This window comes from Gigantopelta aegis, chromosome 4 (assembly GCF_016097555.1).
Source record: "Gigantopelta aegis isolate Gae_Host chromosome 4, Gae_host_genome, whole genome shotgun sequence".
Lineage (NCBI taxonomy): Eukaryota > Metazoa > Mollusca > Gastropoda > Neomphalida > Peltospiridae > Gigantopelta > Gigantopelta aegis.
The window spans coordinates 91,939,775-91,951,150 of NC_054702.1; the positions used below are offsets into that span (position 1 = coordinate 91,939,775).

At 37.6% G+C, this 11,376-nt stretch overlaps 1 protein-coding gene across 1 annotated transcript; it reads left to right on the plus strand.

Annotated features, from left to right (window-relative positions):
* The first annotated feature begins 249 nt into the window (after window positions 1-249).
* Window positions 250-9,711, plus strand: LOC121372704 (multicystatin-like). Its single transcript, XM_041499173.1, has 8 exons — window positions 250-621; window positions 1,033-1,086; window positions 2,564-2,812; window positions 4,725-4,778; window positions 6,399-6,632; window positions 7,211-7,318; window positions 8,760-8,846; window positions 9,524-9,711. Exons 1-7 carry the CDS (start codon window positions 436-438, stop codon window positions 8,844-8,846), a joined length of 972 nt encoding a protein of 323 aa, XP_041355107.1. The 5' UTR covers window positions 250-435; the 3' UTR covers window positions 9,524-9,711.
* The last annotated feature ends 1,665 nt before the right edge of the window (window positions 9,712-11,376 follow it).

Consider the following 11,376-nt stretch of genomic DNA (forward strand, 5'->3'; position numbering starts at 1 on the left):
ATTATTTTTTTATATATTTTTTTTTAGTGTGTGTGTCTGTGTGTGTGTGTGTGTGTGTGTGTGTGTGTGTGTGTGTGTGTTTTGTGTATTTTTAACACAATGATCGTCTTACAGTACGATTTTAGTACATTGTTTTTTTTCTACCTGTGACTCCTAAGATATCAATACGTTGTTATCAATTTTATCTGTTTTTCTGGCCTACTTCTCATCACTTATTACCATCCCACACCAAAATTCTTGGCTGTTGACTTTACACCTTCCACGAAAAACAATACAGATAAATTTAAATTTAATTTGTTTTTCTCAAATAGCGTTGGCGAAATTTTGCTATAAAACCACGATGTCCCGCAGCATGCCTTCAGAATCATCTCCGAGCATTAGAACAGTCTTGATCTGCAAGGCAAAGAAAAGTCGACGCTACTCCGGATCCAAGTCATGAAGCTGCTGTTGTTGTTGATTGTGATCGTTCCAGTCACTCTTAGTTTAAGTCCTGGAGGCGTGGTGCCCATCGATGTGACGGGAATGGACACTCTAGCAGCCGCCAACGAGGCTCTGACGCTGTTGAATTCAAAAGAAAACACAGAAAGACAGCTGAACAAGATCTTAAGCGCAAGTGTACAGGTATGCTTTATGTTCGCTTGCCGAGAGAGAGAGAGAGAGAGAGAGAGAGAGAGAGAGAGAGAGAGAGAGAGAGAGAGAGAGAGAGAGAGAGAGGGAGAGAGAGAGGTACGGAGGAATGGAGATAATAAGAAAAGTGAGAGGGAAGAAAGAAAGAAGGAAGGTAGGAAGAATTTTACAAAAACAAAATGAAACATACTTTACAATGCAAGGATACCCTGCCATGAAGGCTTTTTTTGATATTTCTCGTGGTTTTGAGATGTGATATTTAAGGATCAATACTATTTTCCAAAAATGTCTACACTGCCCTTAATTACTAGTAATTCTTGAAGTGACGTGGATCACAACTTCAAAATACATGGAGAGAAAAGTATTGGGCAAGGCGTTTTGTTATTAGTGGTTTTTCTTTTGCAGGTTGTTGACGGTCTGAAGTATGTGTTTACTGTTGACGTGAAAACTGGAGACAGAGTAAGTTTTCTATACCAGTACTAATTTATTACCAGTAACATTGCAATAAGACTAACATAACTCAATTGGGTTTTAGTCCCGGGATCAGGACACTGCACTGTAGTGGTATTTCGTAATATTTGTAATATATGTTCAACAGAAAGAGCAGTACAAGTTAATTGTGACATCCAAATACATGTAAATGTACGGACTTCAGTTTTGAGCCTCCATGTTGGATCTATACAATCGTACCAGGTGTCATTGTTTGTTGAGCCCATGTTATATTAAATTAACGGTACAAAGGCCGAATGTTCTAATACCGTGATATAAGATTACTGCCAAATCGTGTATGATAATACGAGATATGTCTTATATTATTTTCGCAAGCTTTATTTGTGTCACTGATATGACTTCTAAAGTTTAAACTGTTTACTGGAGTACATTTTTTAAATTTAAAGTATGAAACATATAACGGAGTAGCATGTGTTGAAATTATAAAATGATTATAATGCATTTTACGAATCGAGCGGAATGAAGCTCAGTGGTAGAGCGCTCGCTCGAGATACGATGTGTTGTAGAATCGATCACTCTCGATGAACTCATTACCCACCTCCCTGTTCCAACTAGTGCCCTATTATTTATGATGAAGTGCATATAAGTTATCCCTTTTGGTACTCGCCCTTGCGGCGGTAGGGCTGGCTCTCTCTCTCTCTCTCTCTCTCTCTCTCTCTCTCTCTCTCTCTCTCTCTCTCTCTCTCTCTCTCTCTGTGTGTGTGTGTGTGTGTGTGTGTGTGTGTCTTTCTTTCACTGTCTCTCAACCACGTAACAATTATGTTACATACAAAATAGCCATAGTTTAAAATGTGGTGAGGTAAACATATATTCCATCCTTTCCATTGTCAATCGCAGTTATACCGAGACTATATTTTTCTTGTTGTGTTTTCTCAGGTGTTGCGAGACAAAATAAGTCAAATGAAAGAAGAAAACAGAAACATAGATCATTTCCAGTCACCTACAAAACTATTGCAATAAAATATTTAAAGCAAACTCTAGATAAACAAAAATATATTATAGTATTCTGCCGCCAGCCACTACTAGCAGTGTTTCTGTCAGAAATAAATGTTTGGGTATGGCGCTATGGAACTGAATGCAACCACAGTCAAAAGGGGATATGGGGGACCTATCCCATAAAGAAAATGAGTTAAGTTTAGGGTTAGATTTAAGACAATCATACAGTAATGATAAGAGTAATTTATTTTTTTCAAAAGATTAACTTAAAAAACAAAATCTGCCAACTAATTTGGATATGGCGCCATATCCGTTTTATCCTCTGGCAGAAACCCGGACTAGTACTACGACTACTACTGGTACTGCTACTGCTACTGCTACTGCTATTAGTGCTACTGCTACTATTGCTACTGCTGCTGCTGCTACTACTACTGCTACTACTACTACTATTACTACTACTACTACTACTAGTTTTGTTTATTTTCCTCAGGACGAGATCTGTCGCCTGACCATCGTGAAACAGGCGTGGTTGAATTTCTCCAGACTCACACACAGCGAGTGCAAGGCCAGACAAGTCGTCGCTGTTGAAGCTGCTGACAGTGCTGTGGTTGGCGGAGCTAAGTCTGTTGACACGACCAGGGAAGATGTCGTCGCCATGGCTGAAAATGCTCTCAGCAAACTAAATGCTAAAGAAGACACATCAAGAACCTTGAACAAAATCGTCTCTGCCAAAATACAAGTAATATACGATTATTAAATATTAAAGTGATAGACCCTAGTTTGTTTTAAACACTTGACATATTTTCCACTTCATTTAGATTTTATTGTTTAGATTATTAATTTCCGTACATCCTAAGTATTAATGGTAATCCCGGTGTTTTTAATATCACAAAATGCATTTTTCATATGTATAAAAACGCATGTGCATCTGAGAAGTGATGGTTATGGAGTCGAGTTTTAGTCTGTTTTTAAGGGCATTTCCTCGTTTCATCGTCACAGATCTTGTTTCACTCTACTGTAACGTTATCCAAATGTGCTACAGGTTTGTATCTTTACTCAACTCAGTGTCCATTTTTACGGGTTGAACTAGGGTCTACGAGTTTAATAAGTTTATGTTGTTTACTGTTTTCAATGGGTTGAATACGGTCACCTCAATTTATCTTCCACTGCACGTTTTAAAATAATTATTAAAAGATGATTCGTATTGTCCCATAAGTCATCGTTATAACAGCATCTGCGATAGAACAATTCGCGGCTTTCGGTCATTGATCATGTTGATAATGATAATCATTTAGTTTCAAACATTGTGAGTAATAGTATGTGATATTCAGATGTACCGGCCTCGATGAAGTAAGGAAATGTTTTATTTAACGACGCACTCAACACATTTTATTTACGGTTATATGGCGTCAGACATATGGTTAAGGACTACGCATATATTGAGAGAGGAAACCCGCTGTCGCCACTTCATGGTCTACTCTTTTCAATTAGCAGCAAGGGATCTTTTATATGCACCATACCACGGCCTTTGCTACACCAGTTGTGGAGCACTGGTTGGAACGAGAAATAGCGTAGGGATCGATCCTAGACCGGCCGCGCAGCAAGCGAACGCTTTACCACTGGGCAAACATCCCGCCCGCCCGGCCTTGATGATATCATAGTTAAGCCATTGGACTTAAGGCTAGCAGGTACTAGGTTCGCAACCCGGTACCGGCTCCCACCAAGAGCGAGTTTTAATGACTCAATGAACAAAGACCACTACACACTCTTCTCTGTCACTAACCACGAACAACTAACCAACTGCCCTGGACAGACAGCCCAGATAGCTGAGGTGTATGCCCAGGACAGCGAGCTTGAACCTTAATTGGATATAAGCACGAAAAAGTTAAAATGAAAATGATTAAGATATTTAAAAATGATGGGTATCGTTTTCAAGACAACAAACGATTGGACATATATGTAAAAAATCCAAACAATCCGCGGAAATTGAAACAAATTATGTTGATGCCATGCACAAAATAAATTTATGCAAGAGAAAGCACCGTAAATTGGATTGCAAACATATTTTATTGTACAAAGAAAAAAAGAATTGGGCACAAGTTTGACAACTTACACCCTAAATAACTTAGTTTGCACAGATGTTTTAATAATAAAATAAAATAAAATAAAATAAATAATTAATAATAATTGACATCAACCCTGGTTTTTGATACTTTGTAAGAATTAGACTACTACACTCGTGTCCGTTATGCTAGTCTCAGACTGTCAACTGTCACGACGAAGTTGGCCAACTCGACGGCTGCGTTGTAATTTCCCCCAACTCCTGACTTACGACGGGTGCGCTCAGATTAACAACTAATGAGTTACATGACGAGAATCGAGTTGTAAGAGCGCTCAGACTACAACTGAACAGTCGTAGAATTCGTTACAGCAGAAAGTTGGCCAACTCCGTCGTGACAGTTGTTAGTCTGACACTAGTATTAGATACGGTATATCTTATAACTCGTTATTTAAAAGTTTTAAAATGTAGCCTACTAGCCTTGCTTACTAGATACGTATTAAAAAACTTTTTTTTGTAAACTTTACAACATTTATACTAAAATACTTCAAGCATGACAACGAACAACTATATTTCATTTTTCTCTCTTCAGGTTGTGGCTGGGATAAAATACGTATTTACTACTGACGTTCAAAACGGAAACGTGGTAAGTGAACACCAGATGCTTTTGGTAGATAAACTATAATCAGTTACTTCCTTGTGTAGTTTCCTTGTAGAGAGTTATTGTTGCTATGGTTATACGATGGACAGACTTTGAGATTTATTTAAAATTTACTGCGTTTTTATCCGGGGTTATCCACAAGCAAGTTTAGCGGAGTGTCCTAAACGTGATGTGTTAGCAGAGTGTGATATATCAAACTGTGGCGTGTTCCCCTATCGTAGTCAATGTTCTGGTGGAAACACGCCCATAATGTCCCAACCCCATAACCTAGACAAGTATTCTGACATATTGCGTCACTGTTACGAGGGTGTTTTTTTTTTTTACATCGTGTGGCTTGTTACATCCATTAATATACAGAAGCGGATCCAGGATGTTACCTGGGTGTGTAAGTAAAACAAAAACAAAACGAAACAAAACAAAACTAACAAATAACCCCTGCAACCCCCCCCCCCCCCCCCCCCCAACACCCACCCCGCAAACAAAAACAATACAAATATACCACTAACCAAAATGTCAATTTATAGACTCCGGCTGGAAATGTGTTTTAGCCCTATTCTGTTTATATATTCCGACTACTCCCTCCTGAATCTTGTTATACACCCAAAATGCCAACCACTTTCAGAACCCCCGGATCTGCTACTGTTATAGTAATCATGTGTTAGCAAAATATACTGTTATGATTTACTGTACATGAATTATATTGTTTTTGGCATAATATAATACGTGTCCCACACGAGTTACTTCCCTTCTCTTAAAAAAATCTTCATAGTTTATTTTCTTTAACGACACCGCTAAAGCATATTGATTAATTAAACCATCCGCTATTGGATGCAATTCTGACACGTAGTCTTCAGAGGAAACTCGCTACACTTTCCTATTAACAGCAATAATATGCACTTTACCATAGACAGGATAGCACATACTGCGGCCTTTGATTGGGACGGGGGAAAACAAAATCATAATATGCGTTTACCGAAGGCTTCGATCCTTCGACCCATGGACCTCAGGCAGTCGATCCACCGGCTGAGCTCTAGATTTTATTGTAAAGTTCCAAAGCTAATAGTGTAGTTCATTAAATACAAATATATATATTTAGAATTTGAGCGCCTGTAGGTAGTACTAAACCAAATAACATCCAGCTAGGTTAGAGTTCGAGTTGCACCTAACTTTTGATAAAGCAGTTAATATCACACGCCCTGCCATTGGTGATACATGTGACAGTGTTTGTTGTGATAAAAAGCTGGTTCATCTGGCAGGTAAATTCCTGTAATTTAATTAGAACTAGTGTCAATGTACCAACTACTATTGTGTCTGAAACATGTGCCGGGTCCTACTAAACATATCATGACAATTTTTGTGTGGAACTGGAGTAGTCATAGACGCTACCCGTTATGTCTAAATGACCAACTAAACTTCGAATGTTATCTGATTTACTCTAAGGGTGAGGGATGATAGTATTTATATCCGTGTTGTATATTAGTATGTCGATTGATACGCTGCATGCAGGAATTTTCGCCAGATATCTAACTATTGTCGTTTATTGGATTTGATTTGGTGATATACACCCTATAACCAGTGGAGGTATATAATACTCTTGCATTGCAGAACGAGGTTTGTCAACTTACTATCTTGGTAAAAGCATGGCTGTCTGAGATAACGTTAACGGATCATCAGTGTGGACCCAAAACAAGGAGGTCTGTGATTGGTGGATTGGAAGCGGTGCACATTAATGATGTGGGCTTACAGAAATCCATTGAGTTCGCAGTTCACACACTGAACGCAAAATCAAATTCTCTTCACATGAGCGTACCAATGGCTATTTCTAACATCAAACAACAGGTACGTCTTGAATTGTGGCATCAGAAACCCAAACCAAACACACCCCCCATTTCAATCTACCCTATTTATATAGAGGGAAGCACATACAAACTCCCGAGAAGCACATACAAACTCCCGAGAAGCACATACAAACTCCCGAGAATCATGAACAAACGTTTTATTAGGCCTTCGTCCCTTTCGCGCACACAAAATCCGACGCATTTTACCTAGAGTGTATAATAGAGCTATATAAACTTCATCCCGAACTGGGGGCAAATTAAGAGGGGGGGGGGGGGGGGGGGGTAACTTGGCCCAGATAATTTTCGGCGTCGAAATGTTTCTTATACTTTTATCACACCTCATATGTATTGCCGATATTTAATATTGCTCACTGTATCGGGATTAGCATCCACAGTAAGAGGCCAAATTTACAAGGCAATATCTAAATTAATGGAAGGAGTCGGGGAAGGGAGGGCTGGGGATAGCTGCCTTAGATAATAAGATTAAAAAAAGGTGTTTTTTTACTACGACCCTGGTTTATTACGCTATACGAATTTCACAGGTTCGTCTACCATTATTTTTGTTCTGCATTATTTCAGATTGTGGCAGGTGTTAAATACGAATTTACAATGAAGTTAGTGGAATCTACATGCAACAAAGAAGTCGCCATTTCGCTGACGTCTTGTCCGCAACTTGCTAATGGACTGGTAAGTTTGTCGACTCTCCGTCGTTTGGGTTGTCTCCCTTTATTCAAATAGCTCTCGCAAAGGTGAGCAAAAATGTTAAAACAAACTGTATTATTGGTAGAAGGCCACAGTTAATTGCGAATCTTCAGCAGAGATTTATGCATACCATCCCCTGGCATCACAAATGTCCACCTAAGTTTTAAAAATAAAGAAAAATATATAGTCTTAAAGATATTTCAAATAGGGTCATAATTACAAATAGACATAAATATTTTGAGTTAAATTTTTGTGTTACTTCTAGCATAGTATGGCCAACATTCCAAATAGTGCCCCAAACTGCATGTTCAAACCCATACAACCCACTCCAAAGCGGGAGTTGGCAGATATGACGGATATATATATATATGGAAACTTTACTCATCAAACATTTCAAAAATCCTCATTTCTATAAAGTTTAGTTAAAGGGACAGACCCTAGTTTCAACCCGTGAAAATTAACACTAAGTTTAGTTAATCTACGAACCTATAACACATTTGGATAAAGTTACAATTGAGTGAAACATGAGTCTGTGACTTTGAAATGGTGAAATACCCTTTAAAAATAGACTAAAACTCGACTCCATAACTGTTACTTCTCAGACGCATGTGCGTTTTTAAAAATATGAGAAATGCATTTTGTGATATTAAAAACACCAGGATGACCAAAAACACTTCGAATGTACGGAAATTGATAATCTAAACAATAAAATCTAAGTAAAGTATAATTTAAGTTATCTAAAACGGTTATAATAGTAAAAATTATGCGTTAGTCTTTAAAAACTAGGGTATGTCCCTTTAAACCTATTGAATTTCCCCCCCAAAATCAGTTTGTTTGAAAATTTTCCAAATAGGTCGCCTCACAATTTTGTGATAAGTAAAACCCTGTGCATGACTACCAAGCCTCATAATCATGTATACTACTACCTATTGAACTACTGAATGTAATATTTGACTATTCAAGCAGTAACGAATAAAAAGTGTCAATATCAATAATAACTTCCAGCTAGATCAGTAAAGTCAATGCAGTCAAATAGCAAACTAACTTAAATCTGATGTTAAAATTGTTTCTGAATACCTGTCATACAAATCTGTCTAACAGGAACGGCGAAAGCAAGCAAACATTGAGACTGACTGAGATCGAGGGCGCAAATAATAGTTTCTAGGGGGTTCGAGGGTATGGTTCCCCAGAAATGCTTTAAAACTAGATGTCGTGAAATGCAATTTCCTGCATTCTACAAGTAAAATTCATATCTTCCTTAAGATTTACTACCAATGATATTTTTTATTTAGAATGATTGAGGGAACTAGAGTCCCCCCCCCCCCCCCCCCCCCCCCCCCCCCCCCCCCCCCCCAGTCCCACCCTGCTCCGCCGTACCTGTCTAATGACTATTGAATTATGTTTCTTCTTTTCCCACCTACTACAGACCCAGACGTGTGACGTGCAGGTATTGTTCCAGGCGTGGACTCCCACACAGTTCACGCTTCTTCAAGACAAGTGTACGGCACTCTAGGTGAGTAGAAAACCACTTACCATGAAACGTAGACTGAAATCTTTCAGTAGCAGGCTCCCCAAAAATCCAGTGTTTTGCAAAAGAATACAATGCATTTTTTTTTTTTACTGGGAGACATGTAACACTTTATTTGGTTTGGTGTTTTGAGAAAGACTGTTATATATCATGTATAATTGTTATATTTTAATAATTGTTATATTATTCTAAGAAAAGGCAGCCCATAATTATATGAAATTTTAAAGTTTTAAAAATATATAAAGAAATATTTATGGATAAATGTTATTGCTAATAAAAAGTTTGCTTTGTTTAACGACACCACTAGAGCACATTGATTTATTAATCATCGACTATTGGATGTCAAACATTTGGTAATTTTGACATTTAGTTTTGAGAGAAAATCGGCTACATATTTCCATTTGTAGCAAGGAATCTTTAATATGCACCATTCTACAGACAGGATAGCATATACCACGGCCTTTGCTATACCATTCTTGGTGCACTGGCTGGAACGAGAACTAGCCCGACGTGCCTACAGACGAAGATCGATCCTAGACCGACCGCGCATCAAGCAAGCGCTTACATACCACCTGGCTACGTCCCGCCCCTCTTGTTGATAACATTATATTTCATTCTGTACTGTATAAAATAATATACCTAACACTATCTATTTATTTCAGACTGACTGATGTTCGTCCACTTGTTGACATCTAATGCTGATTCGTTGAGGGATTATTTAGTTCATCCGGAACAAGGAATGTCCACAAAGCATTCATTAATTATTAATTACACAATGTTTCTGGTGCTTCAATCTCCTATTTTGTACTTATTTTATTGTATATACATTGTATTAAAATATGTCAGTATACATCTGCTTGTTTATAAATGTTAGTTTAATTTTGGTTTGTTTTGTTTTGTTTTCTGGGTGGATGGATGACACATTGGCCTATTTCTCATTCCAGCCAGTGCATGGTATACCAAATGCCGTGGTATGTGGGATGGTACATGTAAAAGATCCCTTGCTACTAATGGAAAATGTTGCGTGTTTTTTTCTAAGACTATATGTCAAATTGTCCAAATGCTTGACATCCAATAGCCGATGATTAATAAATCAACGTGCTCTAGTGGCGTCGTTAAACAAAACAAACTTTAACATGACCTAGTAAAGATATGGTCACGTAAACAGACAGCACGTTTCTCTTTAGCTAACGCTTGCTACTCTAAGCTATCTGGTAGCTAGATAAACAGCAACGAAGTTATTTTCCCATTTATAGCTACGTTGCCATAATTCACGACTCCGTTAAATGTCAAAATATCCATGCCAAGTGAGGTATGATAATAATTTAAGGCAGTATTTTGTTGGAACATTTAGTAGGTTAACTGCCTTGCGACTCTTTGTCTTTAAGTTTAGAAAGTTATAGTTTGTTTTGTTTAACGACACAACTAGAGCAGCTTGATTTATTAATAATCGTGTATTGCATGTCAAAATTTTAATGATAGAATAATGTAGCAGAATTTCTATCTCTTTATTGTGAAGACGTATCAGCTTGTAAGTTATCAAAGATATATCTGAATCGTCCATGCAGCCTCGTGCATTTAATACCATCTATTGAGGTCACTTCTCTATTTGATTTGATCACCCGTCAATGCAACACAATGCCATAACTTTTTTCCTGAATAACTCAACTCTTTTAGAGCTCATGCTTTATAGGATAAATATTGTACTGCAGTAACTCTTTGACTCTTAGAGGTACAGGCAACTACCTCGAGTAAACATAGTTATTGAATGCAAAGAAGTGTCCCTCAACGGTCCATCAGAAATGGAAGATGGTGCTTCAAGGTGAGATCTCAAACTTGTCCTAATCAATGAGGATAATGATTGAGATCTCACTTTGTAGCATTGTATATCAATACTGAAGGACTGTTGAAGGATTCCATTTCCATCTTCCAGCCATGATATGAATCCGTACTATCACAAAACTGTCATTTAAGGAAACATGTATGGTTCATGTTGTGTTCTTGGTCAATATATCCTGAACGTACAAGAGGACCTGGTATTCCATGGTCACTTATTTCAGATTAAGCTAGCTAACATCATGATGGATGTGTTTACACCTTATGCCAGTGGCCACTTCCACTGACTACTATGACATGGAATCTGTCTTTGTTTCAAACAGTCTATAGCGTTCTTCACAAAATCCATACTGCTTCAGCATTGCCAAAATTCGAAAAACAAAGCATTATTGTGAATTTAAAACGCCGTATAAGCTGTGTAATACGTTTATTAATACTATAGATGTCTGAAAATTGATAACAAAATATGAATCACCTATGTATTCTAGGTTAACTATAACCTGCTGGGAAATCCTTAAAATATTTAATTCATACCTTTTCAATACTTTGAATAATAGTCTTATTTGTGTGACAGCATTTATTTGTAAACCTATATGCCTAGAATGTGAACCTAAATTATGAAAATATTGAATGCATAATAACATTTTCAAAAACGGATTACCGTCGAAAACCAATGAAA